Source organism: Ostrea edulis, chromosome 10 (assembly GCF_947568905.1).
Source record: "Ostrea edulis chromosome 10, xbOstEdul1.1, whole genome shotgun sequence".
Taxonomy (NCBI): Eukaryota; Metazoa; Mollusca; class Bivalvia; order Ostreida; family Ostreidae; genus Ostrea; species Ostrea edulis.
This window is the reverse complement of record NC_079173.1, coordinates 7,575,423-7,603,165: the sequence shown is the minus strand read 5'-3', so window position 1 is coordinate 7,603,165 and position 27,743 is coordinate 7,575,423. Positions and strand designations below refer to the sequence as shown.

The 27,743-nt window shown below is 35.9% G+C and overlaps 1 protein-coding gene across 1 annotated transcript in view; it reads right to left on the bottom strand.

The window, feature by feature from the left end:
* LOC125666691 (uncharacterized) overlaps nt 1-27,300 on the bottom strand; it is a 29,480-nt gene extending 2,180 nt beyond the window's left edge. The window contains exons 1-13 of the mRNA XM_056151813.1: nt 27,168-27,300; nt 25,285-25,454; nt 24,991-25,096; nt 22,389-22,489; nt 21,719-21,880; nt 21,269-21,362; nt 20,844-20,907; nt 16,024-16,184; nt 13,266-13,525; nt 11,750-11,807; nt 10,150-10,364; nt 6,398-6,488; nt 1,106-1,223 (exon numbers count right to left, since the gene is read on the bottom strand). Of these exons, the coding sequence (XP_056007788.1) occupies nt 1,106-1,223; nt 6,398-6,488; nt 10,150-10,364; nt 11,750-11,807; nt 13,266-13,525; nt 16,024-16,184; nt 20,844-20,907; nt 21,269-21,362; nt 21,719-21,880; nt 22,389-22,489; nt 24,991-25,096; nt 25,285-25,454; nt 27,168-27,300 (1,733 nt within the window). The remainder of the gene's footprint in view (nt 1-1,105; nt 1,224-6,397; nt 6,489-10,149; nt 10,365-11,749; nt 11,808-13,265; nt 13,526-16,023; nt 16,185-20,843; nt 20,908-21,268; nt 21,363-21,718; nt 21,881-22,388; nt 22,490-24,990; nt 25,097-25,284; nt 25,455-27,167) is intronic.
* Nucleotides 27,301-27,743: the final 443 nt, after the last annotated feature.

Sequence of the window (27,743 nt, the reverse complement as noted above, 5' to 3'; positions counted from 1 at the left end):
ATCTTAATATTTATGCTATAAACATTATATATTTACTAGGAATGGAATAAACATGTTGTTTCTCGGCTGCATTTCCTAAAAATAACTTTGATATAAACTAATGTTTACAAACGTTTTCTTCGTTTAATGGCATGGCACTGTAATTTACAATCTCAAAGTGATATTTGGAGTTTTATTCCAAATTTTTTAGAGGGGATATTTACCAACATAATATATTTCATTTGTAATTTTTTTTTTTAATTGGGGCATATTTCACGCCTTATCGTAACAACTTCTTGTACAATTAAGTCACTTCTTATAAGGTCTTGACTCACCTGGATAACGACACCGGGGCTCTGTTTTTCCTTTGTTTGCTTTTTAGGCTTTTTTTCTTTTCTTTCCCTTTTTTTTTTGCCAACAAACGTGGTTATTGCAAGTATTATGAATGTATGAATGATTTTGTTCATTGGCGGTTTCTGGTAATTTCCATAAAATATGACATGAATAAATTTTAACTCTATTAATTAAAATTATTGGTGATGGTCAACGTATCGGAACGTCGGAATATTGGACCGTCGGACTATCGGCCCGTCGGAATACCGGCCCGTCGGACTATCGGGCCGTCGGAATACTGGGCTTGAACCTTACATAAGATATAAGTGTATGTCATAATACCAGTAGATTGTATTTATGTATCTCTTGATTATAATTGTCACACCTGAGTGATTTTCTTGCTGGATTCGATCGATACACATATCCAATAGTACTGTACATGGTTAGGAAATGTCTGTTTTACGTCTCTTCAAGAGTTTTCCACTTCATTTTGAGATTTCATCGCTCTAGAGGTTAGAGCGTTCGGTTCAAGCCCAGTATTCCGACGGCCCGATATGTGCATCGATCGAATCCAGCAAGAAAAATCACTCAGGTGTGACAATTATATTCAAGAGATACATAAATACAATCTATTGATATTCTGACATACACTTAATATATCTTATGTAAGGGAAGTGATACATCATTTGATTTAAGACTAGCTGTATACGTACATAAATTAGATATCTGACATTTATTCTATGTTTCTATTTCTATAGATACTAGAATACGTTACACAGAATATTATTCTTACCGCACGGGTTCCATATCTCCGAACAACAAGGTCACAATGGCGGCGAACGGATAATGGAGAAAGGATAGATATTTAGCCCAGCTGAACCATGTCGGAAAGGACGTGTTAAAAAATCCACCTGTAATGAAATGTTTAGTAATTTTATACAATATAAAGCCAATGTTTTCCCTTGAATACTTAATTATGTGCATCATGTAGATTCGCGCATTGATTTTGAATAATCGGATAATTGTAATGTGTAGTGTTTGGGTTTTTTCTTCTGTTTTTGTTTGTTTGTTTTTGTTGTTGTTGTTTTTATTTATTTATTTATTTTTTTTTTTTTTAATTTTTATTATTTTTTTTCTTTTGCTGTTGCACGGCCTCTCTGATTTTGCGTTCATAATACATGTACATGTATTCAATTCTTTCTACCCATTCAAAGTGCAAAACCAATAATTATACATGTAGTTCGTGCAAATTGCTATTTTCATTTACGATACAAGTACTATATTTCTATGACGTCAGGATACACCGCTTAACTACACGACGTTTTGAAAGTATCTTCATATATGTACGAAGCCCGTGGGGCCCCGGGTTAGAATACGTCCTCAGTACCCCTTGGCTGTCGGAAGAGGGACTAAATGGGACGATCTTTTGGATGAGATCGCTAAAAACCGAGGTGTGGCACGATAAAGATCCCCCTGTTCAAAGGCGATAAGCGCCCAGCATAAGCCTAAATTTTGCAGCCCGTCAAAGGAAATGGTGACGTCTCCATGTGAGTGATACTTTTTCGAGTGGAACGTTCAATAATATACAATCAATCATATATGTACATCAAAATGGTAGTAAAAATTCTTTCACAATTTCGCGAATGTTTTAAACTCGGCTCAGTCAATATTATACAGTTATTGACTGTGTCCTTAGAAAACAGCTGTTTTGTTTGACACTGGAACGGATCTGTTGCCCTCAGCCTACGACTTCGGGCAACACATGCGTCCTCGGGTCAAACAGCTGTTGTCCGAGGACACAGTCTATAACTGTTTTGTTATACATCTTCTTTCTTTCGTGTTTTTTCCTCAAAGCACGTGGTTCGACTTTGAACTTTGAAGTTTGAACAGGACAGTGTGATTGCGTACATCTGTCACCGTGTCCTTTAGTTTAAAAGAAAACATTACCCAATACCTTAATTGATGATTATATTTTTCATGTTTCTGCTTTGCTTTTCATCTAATAAATTCTGTATTCATTATCAGTGAACCTCAACATTACGTAAAGAGAGCAACATACTAAAAATCACGTGACTTGCGTAGCCAATAAAATTTGGGCAAGAGTGAGAGTTGTTTAAACAGTTTTGTTTTTTTAAATGTTTGTTCCAAATCGTATTAGTTTTATACAGGAAATAAATTAAGGTGTATAACAATCACCAATGTAAGTTCAATAACCCTATGATCCGTGCATGCATGCTATTTTAACTGAATCACTCCAAGGCAGATTTAGCTATCAACCATGCAGGTATTGACGCCCAGATTAAATTCTTCGATCAGAAATATTTTGCACTGATTACAAAATTTTAATTACAAAGGATCTAGTTGATGATTTAGCTTAGTTTGGTCAGTTATCAAGGTCAGCAAAATGTTAACTCGCGACAGCACATACTTCCGCCAAAGTTCGTTTGTTTACAATAATCATACGATGAGACCGCGACGGAGATTTCAGTCTAATTTATTTATGTTTGAGGAAAATGCGAAGAATTCAATACCGTAATCAAATATAAATGCATACTTCTATGCATCAGGGGATTTTTCACAAAACATATCTAACATGAATTATTCTTAAGTGGCATATTTCCCTCGAGAGCAATGCCACTAAACCTCTGTAAACTATTTATACTGTAAAATTTATCTCGTATTGGGAATCGCCTCTGCGTTTGGAAACAGCAATCAAATGTGAAGTTAACGATGAACTAATTTCAGAAGCCAGCCGTGTATCAAGGAATGTGGATCTGGTGTATAATTAATAAATTTTTTCGTTTTCACTTGGTATTTTTTTTTTAATTTGATACTTATTTATTGAGCGTGGTATTGTTATTCGGCTATTTACTCTATACACTAAATTAGGCAAGCTCTTCACCGTGGAGATCACATAAGATGCGTTTATGGAGAAGTTCTGACTGTATGCGCATTATTGTATTGTTAACGATAACTATATTTTACACGAAATTCAGATTTGTCGTTTTGACCTTGAACTTTTGGTTCGATATGTGAACTCGTACAAACGATATCGAATGTCGTTTCTACGATTTACAAAGTCGTTTCTACGATTAAAAATCTCTTTTCTACGATCGATTTATTATATCGTATAAACGGTTTTAAGGTATTCAATGTATAACGAACATATATCATATGTAATAAATGAATGGTATGATTTTTTTTTCTAATCATGGTATCATTTTGAAGGGTTTATCGCATAAAAATAACATAACAAAGGAATTTAACAAAAACTTGATTTCTGCTTCTTCTTTTTTTCGTTTGACCTTGAATTTTACATTGAAGTCTATTACATGTATGATGATGATTTATTCTCATAAACCAATGTACATAAGGCATAGAGAAATACAAATACTACAGTATACAATACACAAAGTCAGTATCCAGAGTAGAACAAAAGATATAGAGAAATACAAATACTACAGTATACAATACACAAAGTCAGTATCCAGAGTATAACAAAAGGTATAGAGAAATACAAATACTGCAGTATACAATACACAAAGTCAGTATCCAGAGTACAACAAAAGGTATAGAGAAATACTACAGTATACAATACACAAAGTCAGTATCCAGGGTAGAACAAAAGGTATAGAGAAATACTACAGTATACAATACACAAAGTCAGTATCCAGAGTAGAACAAAAGGTATAGAGAAATACAAATACTACAGTATACAATACACAAAGTCAGTATCCAAAGTAGAACAAAAGAGAAAAGAAGAAAGAAAAAACAAAACATATACATACATACACACACATATACACGCACACCTATGCATATACCGTACATAAAGAACATGTACATAATGCAATGTACATATTCTAGAGGACTAGCGCATGAAAGTTAAATAATCAAAGTGTTGATATAATTGATAAATTTACATACTTTTTTCAAATGATAGTATTTTTAGATGGGAATAGATTTTTGTATTTAATAATATTAACATTTGTTCTGTTTTCCAAATTAATAAAACGATTTCTTTACAAACGTAAGTGTGGACAAACTAAAATATAATGAAACTCATATCCTAAGTCATTCTTGTCACAAAAATGCATTTTCTTTTAACATTTTGCCATCTACCAGTTTCTATCACTATTTTATGGTTAGAAGTTCTAAATCGACAAAAAGTTATTCTTTCTGTGATATCTAATTTATCTAAATAATTTTATTATGGGAAGAATACATGTATTTTTTTTATTAAAATATCTTTCAAAGAAATTGTGTTGTCATATAAATCTCTTGGTAAAAAGGTACATAAACTTTCTCTTTATAAAAATATGAAATAAAATTAATCATTCACCACAGAAATGTTTAGAAAATTGTATTTTCTAATTTTTATTAAGGGCGAATAACTCTTCCAAAAAGTTTCAAGTGCAAAAAGATCTGCTTCTAATCCTTTACCAGTTAGTCATGTGAATTTGAATTATATCACTTTCATCATAATTTAACAATAAACATTTATGCTGATTTAAATAGTTCAAAATTATTCAATCGTTATACATTGATTACCTTAAAAATCGGGTTCTGATCGATATTTTGACATGCTATTCTTAGATGTTACAAAGATGTTTCTTCATTAGTTTCGCAAAATTGGGGGCGAGTGAAATCGATCACAGATCCTTTTAAAGTTGGTTACTAGGTGTAAGCTTTAGTATCACATGATAACAGCCTTTTCCCAGACTTTCTCCCAGGGAACTGTTCAATATAGCACATATTGGCTTAGCTATGATATATGCAGGTTCCTATAGAACCGAGTTTGGAATGACATAGGAATCGATCGCTATGGATGTTTTTATACCGGAGAGCTGATTTGCAACTTCTTCAGGTGTAATGATAAATTTGTCTAGAAGCTGATTTTGTGTTGTTTATTTTCATTGAGTGGCTCCAGTTCAAATATTAAAATATAGCCGTCAAATTCCAAAAGTAGGTCACGGTGACGTACTTTTTGGTCAACAAACTATGAAGACTCAAGATCCATCAACCGACAGAGTTTGATGATCCTAGCTTTCATAGTGTCCAAAATACGCATCTAAAATTGAAAATGTGAAATTTGTGACCTACTTTTTTGTTATAAATATGTTTCGAGGCCTCTAGACGCATCTACTTACAAGTTTGATGATTCTAAACCTCTCGGTATCTGAAATAACAACCTAAAATGTATTCATAAATGATTGGCCATAAAATTTAAAAAGTAGGTCATGGTGACAGACTTTTCACATGACGCACTTTAAGGCCCCATGGTCCATCATCTGACAACTTTTGATGATGATATGCTCAAAAGTGTCCAAGGTATGCATCAAAATCCATTTAATAATAATTACCTGTGAAATTCAAAAAGTAGGTCACCATGACCTACTTTTGAGACAACATGATATTAGGTCCTCAGATGCATCAACTGACAAAATTTGATGACCCTAGTCCTTATACTAAGCAAAATATCAAAGTTTTAACAAAACAAAATTTAAGGTCAACTTTGAAGTGACCTTGATACCACACCCTTTGCTCAAGGATGATGCCTTGAACAATATTTTTTATCTACAACCTATCCTCATCCTTATGCATAAGTTTGGTTATAATTTGTCCAGTGTTTCTTGAGAAGAAGATTTTTTAGCAACCACTACTTTTGTTTGCATTTTCCTAATTATCTCCCCTTGTGAAAGGGTCACAACCCTAGTTTTGGTATAAATGAAAGCCCTTGGGCCAAGGATAACCTGTGACAAATTTTCCAAAAATTGGCCAAAGGGTTTGTGAGATATAGCCCTTTTTCCAAAAAGTAGATGCACACCGCACTCCAGACATATGGCCATATGATTAGCTCTTTGAGCCTTCGGCTCAGAAGAGCTAAAAAAAATTGAATTTATCATTTTTATGCTTAACAACTCTACATTTACATTTAGCAATATTACATCTACGTTTAACATTTTTTATATTGACATTGAAGGAATGGTGCATTGTGTAGTGACAAATACACAGTTACAGGGATAGAATTTTAACCCTCTTGGCTTTCCATAATTCCTACCAAGTATAAATGTAAAATTCTTACCTAACAGTAGAAATACCACCATCAATGTGTTCACTGCAGTGATGCTGTACTTAAAGCTGTGGACACAGGCGCCTATGACGTAACCTATACTCTGTAAACAAACACAGGATGGTATTGAACTTCATTATTGTGTAAATAAATAATCATAAATGATCTTTTTACAGTCCGACATACAAACAATAATGAACAGTAACAATACACAAGCTATTTACTGACTTGCATGGATGTTGGATTTAATATAATATAATTAGGTGGCTGTTCTTGGCACACTGATTTTAACTACAGATTACTCCGTTTACCTGATCAAGATATAGGGCTCACGGTGGGTGTGACCGGTCAACAGGGGATGTTAAATCCTTCTAGGCACCCGACCCCACCTCTAGTATATCCAAGGGTTCATGTTTTCTTAACTCTCTATTTTGTATTTCTCATAGGAGTTATGAAATTGATCACTATTCGTTATCTTCACCTTTCATTAAGCAATACATGAGTATACTGTCTTTTCCCTGGGACACACCTTATAAGCTTCACCCACGACACTTTAAAATGGATAGGCAGAAATACTGCAAAGTCAATATCAGTGAAACTTGGTTCATGTTTTGAGAGAGGGGAATAAAAAACATAATTATAACTGTATCAAAATTCAGGCCACATTTGATGTGTTTTATTCCTTACATGGGATTGATCACTGTTCATTATCTTCACCTTTATAGGAGTTATGAGATTGATCACTTGTTCGTTATCTTCACCTTTATAGGAGTTATGAGATTGATCACTTGTTCGTTATATTCACCTTTATAGGAGTTATGAGATTGATCACTGTTCGTTATCTTCACCTTTATAGGAGTTATGATATTGATCACTGTTCGTTATCTTCACCTTTATAGGAGTTATGAGATTGATCACTGTTCGTTATCTTCACCTTTATAGGAGTTATGAGATTGATCACTGTTCGTTATCTTCACCTTTATAGGAGTTATGAGATTGATCACTGTTCGTTATCTTCACCTTTATAGGAGTTATGAGATTGATCACTTGTTCGTTATCTTCACCTTTATAGGAGTTATGAGATTGGTCACTTGTTCGTTATCTTCACCTTTATAGGAGTTATGAGATTGATCACTTGTTCGTTGTCTTCACCTTTATAGGAGTTATGAGATTGATCACTGTTCGTTATTTTCACCATTACGGGAGTTATGAGATTGATCAATGTTTGTTATCTTCACCTTTATAGGAGTTATGAGATTGATCACTGTTCGTTATCTTCACCTTTATAGGAGTTATGAGTTTGATCACTGTTCGTTATCTTCACCTTTATAGGAGTTATGAGATTGATCACTGTTCGTTATCTTCACCTTTATAGGAGTTATGAGATTGATCACTGTTCGTTATCTTCACCTTTATAGGAGTTATGAGATTGATCACTGTTCGTTATCTTCACCTTTATAGGAGTTATGAGATTGATCACTGTTCATTATCTTCACCTTTATAGGAATTATGAGATTGATCACTGTTCGTTATCCTCACCTTTACAGGAGTTATGAGATTGATCACTGTTCGTTATCTTCACCTTTATAAGAGTTATGAGATTGATCACTTGTTCGTTATCTTCACCTTTATAGGAGTTATGAGATTGATCACTGTTCGTTATCTTCACCTTTATAGGAGTCATGACATTGATCACTGTTCGTTATCTTCACCTTTATAGGAGTTATGAGATTGATCACTGTTTGTTATCTTCATCTTTTCTTAATCATACACATTTTTTTTCTCTTTTCAATTCTGTTTACAATCAGTCCATCTTTTTTTTAATTTTTTTGAACTTCATAACCGATTGCTTACATGTAAAACCCATTTATCAGTTTCCGTGATTCTACGTTTTTCTTACACATCTACCCTAGACATGATCAGTACGGGAATGTCTGATGTTGATTCAATTTCCTGGGCTGCCTATTCTTTGTTTTTGTTTGGAGTTGGTCCATTTTGTTAACTTATTCAAACTTGTTGTTTACATTATCTTTCTCTCAAACTTTGTTCATCTCTTACTTCGTTTACATAGCTTATTTTCATTTATTTATTTATTTGTATTTGTTACTTACTATTATCTTTTATAAATTATGCATGGTTAAAATAGAATCTCTCTGGGTACGAGTTAGCTTTACTATTTGTCAACGTAATTGGGTTAACTCGTTCCACTTGAGATTAATTAAGTTTATTGTTTTTCTTTTCGGACATTTTGGATCAGCTCTTTGGACGAATAAGGCATGTCCTAATTCGCTCCACTTTTAACATTGATTGGCAAGCCTAAAGACCAAAAACATGTAGTCTGCGTTGTAAATACGTTTGTAGATTAGTGTAGTTGTAGTGCTAGATGTATTTATATGTAGTTGTTCTTATTATGCTCTGTTGATATTGACCACATTATGTAATTGTTTTCGTTTGTCCTGAAGAAGGGACGGGTCGTCCCGAAAATTTGACAATCTCGTTGTTCGTGTCGTTGGTCATTTTAGTGCTTTGTATAATTTTTTGTATTTGACCTTGTATCCATGTTGTGGATCCGACACTTTGAGGTATCGGATGTTGTTGGAACTTTAGTCCTTATATATATATATATATATATATATATATATATATATATATATATATATATATATATATATTGCAACCTGTCTTATCAGTACAGCGAAAACGAATTTGGAATCTACAGCCAGATCATACCAGAGATGGGATCAGGTGCCTAAGAGAAGTAAGCATCCCCTGTCGACCGGTCACACCCACCGTAAGCCCTATCTCTTGATCAGATAAACAGGGTAATCCGTAGTCAAAATCAGTGTGTAAAGAACGACCTAATAATCGGTATGAAACACGTCAGATAGCATTTGACCCAATGATGGGGTATATTGGCAAATTAGATCGTTATAACGACCATAAAATTTGCGAAATGCTGACTTTAAACGAGACTGTTGAAACCACTGCAACATTAACTTGTTCAATCTCTACCCAGAGTTTTCGTTCCTTACACTCACTTACATGTACACTTGTAACTGAGAGCAAGAAACGACAACTCTGGGTAGAGATTGCAGCTTGTTTGTCAGTAGCCTGTCTCGATTTAAAAACTTATCACACGCAGAACAGGCTCTTGATAGCGCGTACAAGACTATTTCGAACTAAATTCGGTTTCTAGAAACGGCAAAGTTTTCAAAATGTTATTATATACATCCCCACTTTCCATTCATATCAACCGCCGCGGTGGCCGAGAGGTTAGAGCGTTCACCCTGCATGCGGAAGGCCCGGGGTTCGAATCCTGGCCGCGACACACCTAAGTCGTTAAAACAGGTAGTGTAGTTCCATCGCCAAACGCTCGGCATCAGGTGTGAATGTCACGGGTCCTCGGAGATGACCTTAAAAACGGATGACCCGTGTCACAGTAGGTGTGACACGCTAAAGAACCCTCACTGCTCAATGGCCGTAAGCGCCGAGCATAGGCTTAAATTTGAAGCCCTTCCCAGTCTTGGTGACGTCTCCATATGAGTGAAAAATTCTCGAGTGAGACGTTAAGCAAGATACAATCAATCCATTCATATCAAATTGTATAACTTGCTTTGTATTTTGCAATTAATATATTGTCTTAAATGCATTGGATAAATGTTTAAACTAAATTTCTCTGGTGATATATTCCTACTTAACACAGAAGGCGGCGGTGCTTGGGAGTGTACATTGCTGAATTTGTTTTAATGTCACGTGACCCTCACCTGCATGGTGAAACAATTCAGGAGGTTTATTCCCAGGAACATAGCGTATTTAACTGGTCCACCGATTCCAGCTAACCAGAACATGACAGTGAGCTGGACTACGGGCAGCACTATCATCATGGGCAGCTCGCTAACCATTTTGGCCGTGTAGTAGGCGGAGAGGCGGTAAGCGCCGGATTTCCGCTCTTTCCTGACCACTTCTCGCTCTCCCATAACTTTGAAAGACAATAACAAAAATCGTACATTTTATCGATTAATGTAGGTATAAAAGCACAAATATTGTAGTGATAGTAATAATGTACATGCATATCAAACAAACAGACAAGTGTCTAGAAAGCGTATTTTGTTCATTTTCCCCCCTTTTGTGCCTCGTTTATTTAATTACATATAATTAGTGATGCTGTACCCATTATATAACATGAACAGCCGCTCTAACAAGATGAGCTGCCCGTGGAAAATTGGTAGTCAATAAACAGTTACCATATTATCAGGAAGAACAATTTCCTATTGGTGCGGAATATTCAGACCGCAGGACAGAGACCCGGGGGCGTCATTGTCCGTTATTTTCATATACAATGCTAGTCACCTTAACATGCAAAGTAAAATATATCAGCTGACCCCCCCCCCCTCTTTTTTATTAGCAGTAGTGATTGCCAACCCCACCCCCAACGCCACGATGTAGAAATTTCAACTGAGGTAAAGAACAATCTTGTAGTTATGTGTTGCCAGGCGCGTAGCCAGGCGTACATTTGTACGCACAAACATCCACATCATTTTTGCAACAACAAAAAAGGTGAGAGAGAGAGAGAGAGAGAGAGAGAGAGAGAGAGAGAGAGAGAGAGAGATTAGAAATTATTTTTGCATTATTTTTGTTATTTTGTCTTCTTTGGGGGAAATCGGACTTTGAGTAATTTAGCTTTGCAGGTACTTTGATGTAGAATGTTTTAGCTGATTTCCCCCAGAATCCTCTGTTGAAGATTTCTTTCGTCATTTGGTATTGTAATAAAAGACAATTTTGAATCTCATTCACTCTTATGTTTTGTTCAGATATTAAATGACAGCAAAAACGAGCTACAATAAGCAGAGAGTTTGGGTAATAGAAGCTGATAAACAGAAAGGTAAATCTGTATCACAACAGTAAGGAGTTGGGGTGAATAAAAATAGTACCCAAAATAGTATGAACATGAAAATCTATATCTGTAGAGCCCAAGCAATCTAATTAAAATTAGATGTTGGATCCGCTCGCATACTCGCTACACAAACATAAAAAAACATCCCATAGTGGGTCATGTCAGAGGTCAAATTCGGTATCACTCTAGACTTATCGGCTTCAACAAACATTCAATGATTTTGCCAGCGGTGATTTCATTGGTCAATCGAATTTGACCTCTGACGTGACCCTCTACGGGATGTTGTTAGATGTTTGTGTAGCGAGTATGCAAGAGGATCTAACATATAATTTCAATTAGATTGGAGCACAAGATGACAAAAGCATGATACACCGTGCGACATACAAAATTACTTTCTATAACTTTCATAATACATGTAAACTGTTTTACGTGGTAGAGAAAAATATCAACAATATTTAAGGTACACTTACAACTTGTGACGGAATCGGTTACCATGGCAAATCCCCAAAACACCAAAGAAAAGAAAACCTGTCAAAACATTCAACAATAGTAAGAACGATTATCAATCATACACCAGGCCAGATAATTCAAATTTAAATTTCACTTAAACTGTTAATGCGATCTTTAGTAATCGATGCCCCCTGCTTAACAATCTAAAAATTTCTTTTCCGAAAGAAATGCGCATTTTACAGCTATCATGCAGCCAGTCGCGATACTAATAATACTGTACTTTAAAGGGGCATTAGCTGTGAATGTGTTGGCAGCCATTTTTTCTCAAAATCTCTAAATGGCATAGGAATATATTGATGACTAATAAAAAACACTTATTCTATACAACAACAAGAAAAATCTTTACAAGTAGATAATCGCTTTTAGTGTAAATAAATATATTATTGTGTTTCAAGACAATAAGTATTTGATCACCAACATATTGTAGGGCAAAGTTGACATTGATACAAATGGTGTTTCGTTAGCCGACGGTCCGTAAAGAGCTATTATACACAGTCCTACGATGACGACCAAAGTCACTATTGTTGCTTAGTACCTGGGTGTAAATTAGATGAAAGGGAAAAGGCGAATTTAGACGCGTATCATTGGATGCAAGGCGTGAGGTTTTACCGATATCCTCAAGATATTCCCTAGATTTATTTCCCTCGTCAAACCACATATTTTAATCAAACGCATGTTCCTATAAAATGGTTGTAGTAATTCATTTCTTTCAAAGATACCATTTAAATGCAGGAATTTGATAACAATTGAAGTATCCCAAGCTTGTTTACTTAGTTGTTATTGTAATCCGGAAGTGACGTGTCCTACAGATTACACCGTACGTTCAATGCGCGATGAAAGTCAGAGTGGATCCGTATCTCGAAAGTCACGTATTAGATATTCATATGCCTGCTTTGAGGATAAAAAGTGTTTGAAATAATTAAATACTGGTTTTATTACTTAAATATATGATATAATGCAATTATCATTGAATTCAATTTTCGGTGACAAAATGACAGCTAATGCCCCTCTAAAGTAAAAGAAAAACTCAAGGAATTATAAGAATAACAGGTAAGAAGAAAATACAACGGATCGTACCGAGGTTCGAATCCAGACCTCTTAGGTACTCTAACAACTAAGCTATGTGGCCACTGGCGATCAAACCCGTCTGGTCATCACATCCCCCTTAAACATTTTCAAACCTCGAAGACATCAACCTAGGATTTTTATCCAGTTTGGTCCGTTGCATTTTCTCTCTTCTGCTACACAATCACATGTTGACTATAAATCTATTGAAATGATTCTTACCGCGCCCATTCCGTTACGGAGTCAGTCAATAGAGTGTGGTATCTGGTAATAAATGATTCTTACCGCGCTCATTCTGTTACGGAGTCAGTCAATAGAGTGTGGTATCTGGTAATAAATGATTCTTACCGCGCTCATTCTGTTACGGAGTCAGTAAATAGAGTGTGGTATCTGGTAATAAATGAATCTTACCGCGCCCATCCTGTTCCGGAGGGTGTCAATGGTGTGTGGTATCTGGTAATAAATGACACAGAAGACACAGCAGACGATCAGGGTATGTGCAATTGTACAGTCATCAAATATCCGCCATTTTGACTGTTTCGTATTTCTCCAGCACAACATACGGAACTGCGTCCAAAACGAGGCTTCCCACTTTTTATGTATGGAGAATTCAACACGGCTTGTGACCACATCATCAACGGAAGAAACATCTAGTACAACTTCTGAGGGATCTAATAATAAAAAAGAAAAGAAAAAGGAAGTCTAATGAAATCTGGTTAATATGTTTTTGGAAGGATATAATAATAAGGGCCTCATCGCTCATCTGAATCACGTTGACTTTGCTGTTTTGATTTTAAAAAGCTTATGGAAATTTTTGACCCCATATTGTGACCCCAACCTAGCCCCAAAAGATCACGACATAACCATGATAAAAGGTCATAAGGTCAAAAATCAGACAGGAGAATTTAATCTCGGGGAGGGGGGGGGGGGCATAAAAAACTTCAGTCCAAACGACTTAGGAACGTTTGCATTTTGATATGATTTAGTGTGACTGCTAATTTTGAAAATAATTTGTTTTAATTAATTTCTTGTATATATTCGGATACCAACATTGATCTCCTATTATGGCACCCTTCCCCTGAAGGCCCTGAATTCAGCAAACTTGAATTTGTAGTACCTTGAAGATCTTTGCATACATATGTATGAGTATACCTAATCGTGGCCCTGCTGTTCTTGGGAAGATTTTTAGAGAAGTTTTCCTATAAATTCCCATGTAAAACTTTGATCCCCTATTGCTGCCCCATCCTACCTGGGGGCAATGATTTCAACAATCTTGAATCTGCACTACCTGGGGATGCTTGTATATTTGATACGAGTATTCATGGCCCTGCTGTTATTATTCCCTTGCAATTCGATATCATAACGGGACCGTGTGTGTTTGTGTACATGTAAATGTATGCGTGTAATACAGAGCCTGGAGACACTTCACGTGGCACATGTTTTGCTCCATTGATTTCATACTTCACATGTAGTTTTGTTATCAAGAGAGGAAGAACGCTATACGGTACATCATAGGAAAAAATAATAAACACTCTACGCACCACAAATTGTGCTCCAATCATGTACATGAAGCTTTGTAATCAAGAGAGATAGAACCGTATTGATTTCGGGGTTAAAGGTCACATATCAAGATCATTATGGGACTTCATAGGAAAAGCTAGTAGACAGTCATTATGCGGGAATATGCCTCATCCTGTGGATCTCTTGTTGTTTATCTAAAAAAAAACTTTCTTATATATTCCCATGGTAAACATTAATCCCCTATTGTGACCCCACCCAACAATTTGACCAATATGTTTTCCCGACTTTCTATTCTGTACTGCTTATAGGAGTTATTAGATTGATCACTGTTATCGTCACCGTTCATGCATACTCCCTAGAAGTGAAATGATCTACTAAAGCCATCTACGATCGCTTGAAGGATTTGGTGTCTGAAACTAAGCAGGGGTTATATCAAAATCAGAAATAGAAACCATGGGGCCTTTTCGTTAGGTTTCAACATATGATTTTTGAAGAAAATCATTTGCCTAAGCTTCTTTTCTCGTCCGACATTATAAGAGAGCTCACGTGACTACAACCATATGAAGCACACCGGAATCACTTAGTAGCGGTATCACCTGTATGACTGTCGTCTACACACAATCGGACATTGATCAAGAATGGCCTGACTGATTGTTTATTTTACTCCTGGTTACGAAGCGAACACTCTACCACTGATCAACCGCGACCAGTTAGGAATGACATGAAGATCCTGGTGAGTTCATTTTCCAACTCGTTTTGAGTCTGGCGGGACTATCCACAAGCAGATTTCTCCATCATCGCCTAGAGTGAAGCGAAAGTCGGTAGATCAGAAGCAGATTTCTGACAGCAACGGGTCTACCGAAACTTGTATCAGTACAGAAACAGTTAGAAATCATATGGCGCCTTTGATTTTTTTCCATTTTCCTTGATGTAAGATAATAGCTAAAATGAAGGACGCCAGTTCACAGACTGTTATGAACAGTCACCAAATAACCGTGAGGGTTATCAGAAGGTACCAAAATGAAGGTTTTTCGAAAGATTTGAGGAAGGAATTTTAAATCCATAAATCTTAATGCGTACGTGTAATCTGTACATAATTGGAAAAACCATCGTAACAAAAGAAGTGAATTTTAGGACATTGAGACTCTCCCCGAATGCTGATCACCCCTTTTAGGTAGACTGATCCATTAGTATATAAGTCAGCGTGGCGAGGAGCCGAGAGACAAAGTTGCTAGAGCTTTCAGTGAGCAGACGGAGATGATAACTAGACAGTCTAAAGGTAAACAATTTAAGAGCTAGGATAGAAAGTACAATTGCAAGTAGCACCAGTGACAAGACGTAGGCTAGAAGAATTGAGTGTGAGCGAAAAGTAATCCTCGATAAGGGTCAAATAACCTGGTACTTCACAACACAATAAGAACTCTGACTAAAACACGATCAAGAACACACACACAACCTCATCGTAACTTATAACCAATCATTGTATACTCCGGTAGAGTGAGAGGACAATTTATATAGTATCATCTTGTCGCCTGAGAAGAACAACCCAGTACAACACACGTTACAATATGTACCCTTAACTTGGATATTCGTCAATCAATGAGTCGAAAGACAAAATGACCAATTTATTTTAAACATAAACTGTTACCTCTTTTGTTGTACCCAAGACCAACGACAACATCATGTGACGGCGTTTTCGCGATGTTTCCATTCAAGTGTGACGTCATCGCTCCGGTTCTTTGGTCTTCACCTTTGTGTTTTTCTTTCCTGTCACAGTTTTCACTGTTATCTGTTTCAACCCTGAAATTACTGTGAATATTTTGTCTATCAAATAAATTATAAATGCTTACCAACTTGTGATGTGTAGAATTACTATGTAGAAACCCTGAAATTACTGTGAATATTATGTCTATCAAATGAATTATAAATGCTTACCAACTTGTGATGAGTAGAGTTATCACATTTATAAAGAATCCACTTTCGTTTGTAAACGACAGTTTGATTGGCTGATTGAGATACTTTAAATTTCTGCGACATAACTCGCTATGCAAAATGTCATGACATCTTTGAAGTTGATATCTTTGTTTAAAATTCACCATAAAACAGAATCAAAAGCGTATTCATCAAATGATTCAAATAAGCATAAAGATGAGATCTACTAGCAACGTTTTGGGTTATGAATATAACTTGATTGCACTTACAAAGTGTGAAAACGTAATTTGCTATTAAAGATCTAATATATTTTTGTAATCATTCAGACAAATTAAATGATATGCTCCATAGATGCATTTTCTTAAATTATGAAACACGCGGGTCATTCACTTGTATCTTTCAATGCTAACTTGGGTTAATTGTTTGCTTAACGCAAGAATTTTTTCATTGTTAGTTATCTTCACCTTTCACTCATACTGAGACGTCATCAGTTGCAGGTTAAGTACCGCGTAAAAGTTCAGACCTATACTTAGCACTTACGGCCTTAGCAGTGAGGATTCTTTAACGTGCCAACGCCTGCCGTGACACACCGCACTACTGAAGTTGTGACACTATCCTTCCTAAGAAGAAGTAATGATGAATGACAATAGTCGGGTCCGGATAGCACTAGGTCACCTGAGTGACTCGGATGACCTAACAGTTGGGAACAGAGTGTTCTACGCTAACGATGCAGCGCCTTCATTAAAGAAAACAAAATAGTTACAATAAAACAGGGTACAACGAACACACGTATAATAAAATCACCCTAACAGCGAAGTGATTTCATTTCCTGTAATTTTAAAACGACTTTTTGGATATAACGAATTGGTTCGTCTCTAGCACTTCACTGTAAGCGTGTTTTACTGTAATGCGAATTCAAAATACAGTTAAGTCAGCCGACTGATAACACTTTCTGTGTGTCATATGATGCAAATCCTGGTTATAAAGCCTCAAATGTGTTGGCAAGATCTGATTATGCCTCGGGGATTTAAATGAAGTAACAGTGTAACACAAATACTGACCTACAAGTTTGCCTTATTTGAAAGTACAAAGAATGTGAAAAATAACATTACATCTAGGTGCAAATAACACAAAAATAGGGTTTCATTTTACATTTCGTTGAATATTTGTTGAATATATGTTGTGAAGAGAATTTACCTAAATATCTTCCAAAGGAAGTGCAAAGTTGACCTTAAAGGGACATTAGCTGTCATTTTGTCACCATTAGCTGTCATTTTGTCACCTTTAGCTGTCATTTTGTCACCAATAGATGTCATTATGTCACCAAAAGTTGAATTCGATGAAAATTGCTCTATATTATTTCAGTTATAACACCAGTATTCAATTATTTTAATTATTTCAAACACTTTTAACTTAAAAAAAAGACACATGAACATGTGATTTTGGTGATTAAATAATTAGTATCTCCCAAGACAGTCATTCTTTCTTATATATTTCTTTACACTAAAAGCGGTTATCTAGCAAAGGCCGAAATTTGAAGATGTCCACCGTTCTTGGTGACGTCTCCATATGAATGAAAAGATCGAGAGAGAGAGAGAGAGAGAGAGAGAGAGAGAGAGAGACGTTAAAGAAGATATAATCAATCTAACAGTTTTAATAGGTTTCTCTTGTTTTTGTAGAAAATGAATGTTTTTATTAGACATTGATTTATATTACTATGCCAGTGAGAGAGTTTGAGAGGATGGTTGAAATAACTTTCACAGCTAATGCCCCTTTTATTACTAAAATAAAAATATCTTTGGATGCAGAAAGGAACACGTTGACCAATGAATATACATGCACATGTACAATGAAAGGGTTTAGATAACGAACAGTGATCAATCTCATAACTCCTATAAGCAATACAAAACCCTGAGTTGGGCAAACACGGACCCCTGGACACACCAGAGGTGGATCAGGGGGAGCAAGCATCCCCGTCAACCGGTCACACTTTGTCAATTGAAATTGTTAAAGCTATTCAAATCAGAAATATTTATTGACACAGATTTTTAAAAGAATGGATCTACATACAAAATTCCAGTTGACAATAAAATTATATTTTATGTAAATCAAATGACGATTTTGCAAAACTGTTCCTGTAATGCACCTTGCAACTAATTGATTTGATAAATCAACATCTTTTAGTTGTAAACGTATACATGTCAAGTCTAATGAGGAAAACTATTTGATATTTTCTAAGTCCAAGGACAATAACCCTGCAAAATTAAACCAGTAAACAAGCAAGCGAAATTTAATCTATAATTCATCATAATTAAGGTAATACTATCATTCAGCTCATTATCTACGAGTGTGGAATTGACAGGGAGTAATTTGCAAAGGTCAAGGGCAATAATTGTTCTAAAAATATGTCAATCAACATGAAACACGAACTTCGTCTGTAAGACTAGTCATCAATATCAAGAGACATATTGAAAATTAGCTTATGCATTATCTAAAAGCAATGCGAGGAATTCTGCAAATTTGACTATGACGGACAGGGGGTAATTCTATTATATGCCCTAATCATAGTCCAGATTGGCACGACATTTGGCTCAATCTTAATGTTCTTCCGCAGAGTTTTCTATATAGAAAGCCTCAGAGATTTGAGTTATGCAATGCAATTGCAAAGCTAGTTCAAAGAGATTTATTCTAAATTATTGTGCAGTGCCATTAAATGAGTTAACTTTCATGTTTTATGCAATATATTTCATTAAAAATACATTTTAAGGAAACTCATTCTGAGGTCACGTATGCTTTAATTATTACACAAGTGGTCCATGGGTCTGAACAGTCACCTGAGTATGAATATTTTGTGTCTTTAGAAATCAGTATCTATGTTCTTTTTATGAACAAGTTAAGATAAGGAACAACCATCAGTCTCAAGAGTGAAAAGGGAAAATAACGATCAATCTCACAAATCTTATAAGCAATACAGAGATGAAGAGGTAGGCAAACACGGACCCCATGCCACTTCAGAGGTGGACCAGGTGCTAGTGGCGGATTTAAGCGGGGAGGGAGCCGGCGCGCGCCCCCTAAAATCTTCAAATTTAAGGTAAATCGGGGTATCTTGTTTAGAAAAATGTACTAAACGATAAAAGAAGTAATGATTTCTTCCACTCCCGGAGAAATAAATGACAAAATCTTTTGATTTCTTGCATTACTTTATTGGGAGAACTTAATTTTGTTCCAAAAACCCTTAAAATTAGCGTCATTTTATTAATTTTACCTTATAAGAAATGATAGAAATAGTACAAATGACTAAAGAGGAGACATATTTCAAGCCCTATACAATCTGTAAAATCCCGGAGCTTCCGGGGGCTTCGCATCCTAGGCCCCCACCACTGGGGGCCTCAAGGCGGCCCCCAGACCCCTGGCTCATAAAGTGGCGCCCCCCGTAACCGCAATTCCTGGATCCACCCCTGGGTGCCTATGAGAATTAATCATCCCTTGTCGACTGGTCTCATCCGCCGTGAGCCCTATATCTTTATTAGGTAAAAAGAGTATTCCGTAGTTAGAATATGTAAAAACGGTCTAACCATTGATATAAAACACACAAAACAGCATTCGACCTAATGACAGGTTGTATTTGTAAATTAGATCGTTATAGTTTGTGAAGTATTGACTATAAACGAGACTGTTGAACCCCATTTGACATCTATTTTTTTGACAGTAGCCTGGCTCGATTTATAGACTGGTTATATGCAGAACATGCTCTTGGGTATCGAATCAGTTGAGTATTCATTATAAAGAGCACAAAATGTAGAAAGTTGGGCAAACACGGACCCCTGGACAGACCAGAGGTGGGATCAGTGCCTAGCAGGAGTAAGCATCCCCTGTTGACCGGTCACACCCGCCGTGCACTTTTCCATTTTTATACTCTGTATCAAATGATAGATACGTATATTAATCATTTAGAACTTGTTTATAGGATGTTAACTTTTATCACATCACAGCAAAATGTGATTTTTTATTTGAGTTCCAAAAGGCAAAGCAATTTACACAGTTTGCAAAGAGGGCTTGTTACTTATTATAATCATTTCAATAGTTTGACTGTTTGGTGTTCAGGGGTAAAAAACATGAAATATAATAATAATGGATAATGCATTTTCAATACATGTCCAACTAAACTCCACTTAAGTTCATGAACCCTGGACCCAGTATTAGTAAAGGTATGTTACTTATCAAATTCATATCTTTTACTACTTCATGTCCAGGAGTACTGAGGATAATTTGATAATACTTGCAACACATCTAAGGCCCCAGGGAAGCAGGGTTCATTATTTTCCCAATTTGTGTTTTCCTTTTCTCTCTATTGATGTTATATACCAAAGTTGGTTGCAATTGGTTCAGTCGTTCCAGAGAAGAAACTGACAATGTTCAAAAGTTTACGACTGCTGGACGATGAACGACTACAAACAAAAACCCAGTTAGCAAAAGGTTTCTTGAGTATCTCAGGTGGCCTAAAAATGGGCATATTGTATATATACCTGTACTTACTTTCTTTTGTCAGACGCTGCAAGAATTCTGTTGAGAACCTCCGTATTAATGGTTAGCAGCTCCACTGAAAAGGATATAAAAAAAACAGCAGTGACGGTTTGAGTTTTACTGTTGCTGAACACACGCACAGATCTATATGTATCTCGAATCTGTTATGTATAAAACTTTGGAGATTGCTAAATACAACATTTGGTACAATTATGTATGATCAATGATTAATCTGAAACCGGCCTAGAAATAAGAATATTTTATAAAAATAAATCATTGACACTTGAATTCCGTTTTATGCTAGATCGAGACAGCTACATGTTTATTAATTATTTTCATCATTTCATTCATATTTCAATTGAAACAGAAAATGATATATCACAAATGGATTGTAGCATTTTATGGATGTAATCAACTCCTTTCTGAGTCATACTTACACATGCTATCAGCGGGGTTGTAATGGTCAGGGAATGTTAACCCAAGGTCACTGAAGTACTGCAAGGCTGTTTGAGCCTCACCATAATAGGCAGCCTAAAGGGAAACAAGTATGACCTAATGTGAAAATATATTGGGGACAAATTATACTGCGATATACGAGTATTTTAGAATTTGTCGATATCTTGCACTCAATCGTCGGTTTAAGTACGCATACAAATATTTCTATCTAACTCTGTTTGCTATAGGTGTTATTGCTCAATTTGAATGTTTTGTATAACATTAATTATTCTAAATTTATGGTTGTGGATATTGAAGTAAGTGTAACGAACATGGAAACTTGGGAATTAGAATTAGCACAAAGTGTGAAATAAGGAGAAGGTGAACTGAACCTGACGTTGATTGCCAGACCCAACACAAACACAACATGGTTACTTAAAATCAAAACTCACGTGTCCGTTGACAAGCAACAATAGGGAGGAGAACATGTGATAGATCTGACTGGAAGGTTGGTGTATGGTGGTCAGAATCGTTTTGTTATACCGGGAGGCAAAGTCCAGAAGTTCCTCCATCAACACTTGGGCGGTGCTCGAATCGAGACCGGAAGTGGGTTCCTGGAATATTCATAAAGTTACTCAAAACGTATACTATACCTCATTGGAACGTTTCAATGAAACACTCGGTTCGCAGGTAAATAACTCATTATGCTAAAACCCGGGTCTGAGATTCGTTAATCTGTGTGTGTGTGTGTGTGTGTGAGTGTATGTATGTATGTGTGTGTGTGTGTGTGTGTGTGTGTGTGTGTGTGTGTGTGTGTGAGAGAGAGAGAGAGAGAGAGAGAGAGAGAGAGAGAGAGAGAGAGAGAGAGAGAGATACTATTGTAGTGTAAAGTGCCTGGCATAAGAAGTGAAAGTCACGGGTCTTGTAGATATAACCTTAACATGAAAGGTTTCGTGTCGCGGTAGGCGTTGGACACGTTAAGAATATTATCCACTGTATTGACATTTGGTATAAATGTGTGGCTTTTCATGTATAGGCTATGATGTCTCTATATAAGTGACAACTCACTCAACAGGATGTCAAGAAAATATACAAACATTACTGGCTCAATAGTATACGTACATCTATCAACATAATGTTGGGATCGGTCAGTAGCTCACATGCTATATTAGCTCGCTTCTTCTCCCCTCCGCTCAATCCTCGATGCATGAAGTCACCAATAACTATCAAATGAAAGTATAAAGATTAAAGACATTAATGTTTATATAGTAATCAGATCAGAATATATCAATGTTTATATAGTGATTAGAGATCAGATCAGAGGAGACTAATGTTTATATAGTAATCAAAGATCAGATCAGAAGAGATTAATGTTTATATAGTGATTAGAGATCAAATCAGAGGAGATTAATGTTTATATAGTAATCAATGATCAGATCAGAAGACATTAATGTTTATATAGCAATCAGAGATCAGATCAGAGGAGATTAATGTTTATATAGTGATTAGAGATCAGATCAGAAGAGATTAAAGTTTATAAAGTGATCAGAGATCAGATCAGCAAAGTTCGTAAAACATCACAAATGTCGTAATTTTTACCTAAGGATGTATTTTTAAATTTAAAAAGGCTATAGTCCTATTCCACAAGACAATTAGTGTAAGCTTGTAAATATTGATTCAGATCTGTAATCTCTATACAAATCATGTGGAGATAAACTAAAAGTCTACATTACTATTCTGATTTTCCTACACGCGATTCAGATGTTTATACATCACTGAATCATTATTTTAATATCAACAGATTATCAAATATGTGAACATTTAGAATTAAAAAGCAAAATTTTCAAACTGGTATCAATGACAGTATCAAAGCGACCGACTTCGAATTACTGATATTTAGAAAATTTAGGTCAACCCTGTACGGGGGAATTAAAGCCCATTTTCTGTCATTTACCAATCAAACGTATTTCATGTCATTATTACCCGATGATGTTTACGAACAAATTATCCGATGGACGTAATTTTGGTAGAGAAATAATCTTGTCAGGACAAAAAAGACGATGAAAGATGTATAACCATTGTCACTAGTGTCAGTGTCATATCAATAAGACGACGGTAAACGGAAAAAAGTCACAGGAAAAAAAGTCACAATATGTATAAAAAGTGCCTATGACCACACCTAGGAAAAAAAGTCACAATTTGTTTGATGTCACACATTGTTGGTTCTGGCATACATTTTGCTAAAAAAGAAAAAAAACACATATTTTTCCTCCATCCTATGTATGACTTTAAAGATTGTAAATTGATGCCATTTTGTCTACTTATACAGGAAATACACTGTCTAGAAAAGGGGAAAGGTGCCTTGTGAAGCCACTAATTAATCTCAACAGTCAACAACTGTTGTAAATACTTAAAAGTTAATTACTTTTTATTAGGGTTATTCGTTTTTTAACATTAAAATATATAAACTCTGTTGCAAATGATTAAAAAAAAAAAACCCATGGAATCTTCTAACTTTGAATCAAATTTAAGAAAAACTTTTCTCCTTATATAATATTTGACTTTTTTCTGTATATTCATGTAGTTTTCTTTCAAAATATATACTAGTATACTGTGACTTTCTCCCCCTTTGTATATATGACCCTTTTCTATCAAAATATATACTATGAATTTTTCCCTATGCATATAATATAATATATATTGTGACTTTTTTCCCTACATCTATGTGATTTTTATACAAAATGTACATTGTGACTTTTTTTCCTGTGATTTACTTTCCTGTGACTTTTTGTCCGTGACTTTTTTTCCGTGACCTTTTTTTCCTATGACTTTTTTTCTTGTTATTTATTTTCCTGTGACTTTTTTTCCTGTGACTTTTTATCCGTGACTTTTTTTCCTACATTTGAGACGACAATGGTGATAACAGTGATGAAGATTATTGTTCCTCTCATGTCTATATAAACCTCTTCGGATCACCTGAAACAACTGGAACATATCCTGCAGTAAGACATCTTTGATCAGGTCATTCAGGTGTAGAGTCGGGCAGAACCCCCTGTCTTAATTTAAAAGGACTAACTCTGCAGTACCTGATGATTCTTGCATATCAGTATGACTAAGCATTAACCTGCTGTTGCTGAGGAGAAGGCTTTAACACATTTCTTTAATTTTAGATTCCTTATTTTACGCGAGTACTTTATTCCGCGATCTAGTCCTATTGCATCAAATTGCGAGGAGGAAATATCGCGAGTTCAAATATTTCGCGTTGACGATATAGTTCACCAAAAATCAAAATAAATATCGTCCAATTCCTAATGTATTAATGGACAGGTGAACTATTAATTGACCAAGGCACCCTATTTCTGTAGCAATATAATAAATAATTGAAAAGACAGTTATTACAATAAAGGCATGGGTTACGTGATTGTTTTTAATTACGATTTCACACCGTGCACAACCATTACTTTGGAGAGTCGCTAAAAGAACTGGCGAATCGCTTTTAACGCCAGGGGGAGTCGGTAACCACTGCTTGGAATTCGGCCGTAAGGTAGGTCACAGATTTTTCTTGCATTACCGAATGCATGGGGTTGATTCCTGTTAGCGTTGTAAAAGTAGTGGAAAGGTGGGGGTCGATTTTCATTAAACATACATGTACACCATTGAGCAGAGTGCAATGTAAACTTTGTATACTTTGAAGTCAAACAAATTAAGTATATTGCTTCCTTACTCGTGTCCAAACATTTTCTGAGATGAAGCGCATCCACAATTTCCTCAATTCGCGCCATTTTATCCGCCTTTGACACGTGATCGGGAAGTCGAATCATGGCGGTAAACTGAAAGAAATGAACAGCTGCTTTCATTTTTCCCGTTCAGCCTATTTTCTTGCTACCATTCTCTAATATTGTGAAACATAATAAATCCTGAATTTTTTAAATACAAACATTCTTCGAGATTACCCTTCACTTTTGTGATCGCAGGAAAAGCTGAATCCATAACTTCAGAATTTGATACTCAGACTTACGTAAAGTGTTTCTCTCAGTGTGAGCCTTGACATGAATATATCACTCTGTAAAACATACGCCAGTTTCCGCCGCTGTAACTTGGTAAAGGAGCTTCCGTTCAGAGTTATCGTTCCTGATGTCAATGGCACATTTCCCGCCAAAATATTCAAAAGAGAGGTTTTTCCTGATCCTATAATTATCAAGAATATCTAAGAAAAACACAAAAATACAGTTAGCATTGGTTCAATGGATTTATATATTGTTAATTCATTATATGCGGAGATTCCAGCGTGTTATCTAGTGTCCCTCAATCCCTCAGTGACGAGCTCGCCTACATAGTGCCCAGTGTTCAAGTTATAATAACGATATCCCTTTCTTGATGCTCAAAAAATTAAAACTGAAGTTTATCTTATTTATAAAACACAATAAATTGGGGGGGGGGGGGGATCCATAATTCTGTTTCAAATGATATTGTTTACATTTAATGAAGCAAATCTTTCTGTGTAGGAACTGTGTTGTACATATAGGATGGCATGATTTAGTTGACGATTTCTGTAATGTCTTTTAAGTATCAAAAATAGGCGGAGGTGTGATGCGGCTCACTCAAAAGTCCCTTGCAATATATCCATGCGCGCTTTGCCAGAAGTTCAACTCCCCAAAGTGGTATAACACTCGCTTCTCACTGCTGCGATATCAGTTCGATCCTCGTCCTCAGTAGCTAGTAAACGCATTTCATGAAACATTCTTGTATTTTGTAGACCTTGTTGATTGTTGTAAAATGAACAATTTTATGATGTTGAATTTTATAAAGAAAACTCTCTGTAAATAAGCAGAATGGATAACACGTGACTTTCAACCCAATTAAGCGTCTCCCAAAGAACACAACCTGAATTTAATACTTAGATATACCGCGTTAGTCACTGGTTTAAGCGCTCTCCCAAAGAACACAACCTGAATTTAATCTAGTACTTAGATATACCGCGTTAGTCACTGGTTTAAGCGTCTCCCAAAGAACACAACCTGAATTTAATCTAGTACTTAGATATACCGCGTTAGTCACTGGTTTAAGCGCTCTCCCAAAGAACACAACCTGAATTTAATCTAGTACTTAGATATACCGCGTTAGTCACTGGTTTAAGCGTCTCCCAAAGAACAAAACCTGAATTTAATCTAGTACTTAGATATACCGCGTTAGTCACTGGTTTAAGCGCTCTCCCAAAGAACACAACCTGAACTGAATTTAATCTAGTACTTAGATATACCGCGTTAGTCACTGGTTTAAACGCTCTCCCAAAGAACACAACCTGACCTGAATTTAATCTAGTACTTAGATATACCGCGTTAGTCACTGGTATTAAACTGATGATAGTAACGAAAGTTTTACGTTACTATCATCCTCGCTGTTTTTTCAACGACGAATTTTCTCTTCATATGAGCCGTATAAAAGATAAAATAACACCTGATCGTAATTGTTGCTAGTGTATGATATTTCTTATCTACATATCATTCGCAAATAAACAATACAAATAGATATAATAACTAAACGTGATCTTTCCGGAATTTCCTTCCGCCATCTTGGGATGGTAGTAACGATGGACGATACGAAGTTTGCGTTTAGATATTGTTAGTAATTTTTGTTAGAAACTTTCACCCCCCCCCCCCAAAAAAACAAAACAACAAAAAGCAAAAAAACAAAAAAACAGCTCTGTGTCTGAGTAGACGCTGGCTTAATATAGAATCCTTAGTGCTCTGACTCCAGAATAAACACCGGCTTCTCTATCAATCATCAAGTCATTCTCCTATAGAATCTATCATATGTCACCTTTACATCAAAACAGAATACCGCTATCAATATCTTTAGCAACACCTGACATGAAGTTGAGAGTGTACACAGATCGTTTACCTGTTGGACCCATGATAGCTAGTATCTGTCCACTTTTGGCTTTGCCATTGATATTTGTAAGAATGGTCTTGTCTTTCAAGGTCAGACAGACGTCTGTGAAGGTTAAGACAGCGTCATTGGATCTTGTCTTCATGCTGAAATTACAATATATATCGCTGACATGCTAAACAAATCACGAGAAAATCTGCAAAACATGTGACGTCATAATTGACAAATGGACTTTTGCGAGCACGACTGACTTTCACAGTCAACGACTGACCTGCGTATTGTATGGAAGCACGGAATCGTTAAATATATGCAATGTCGATTTGTTGAACAGAATATAGGGAACTTCTACCTTGCTCTTGAGCTAGCTATATGCAAGGTGAAGATAACGAACAGTGATCAATCTCATAACTCCTAAATAGTGATTTCTCTTGATCACGCAAATTAAGCAAAGACAAGCGTGTTCAAACCGCTGCACGTTACAAAATTGTGACATTGTAGTGACTCTGGTGTTTGGCTGTCCAGAGGCTTGCTTCAGTTAAAATCCACCTATGACGTCATTCTTTTGTTCGAACACTCCATTATTTTTCA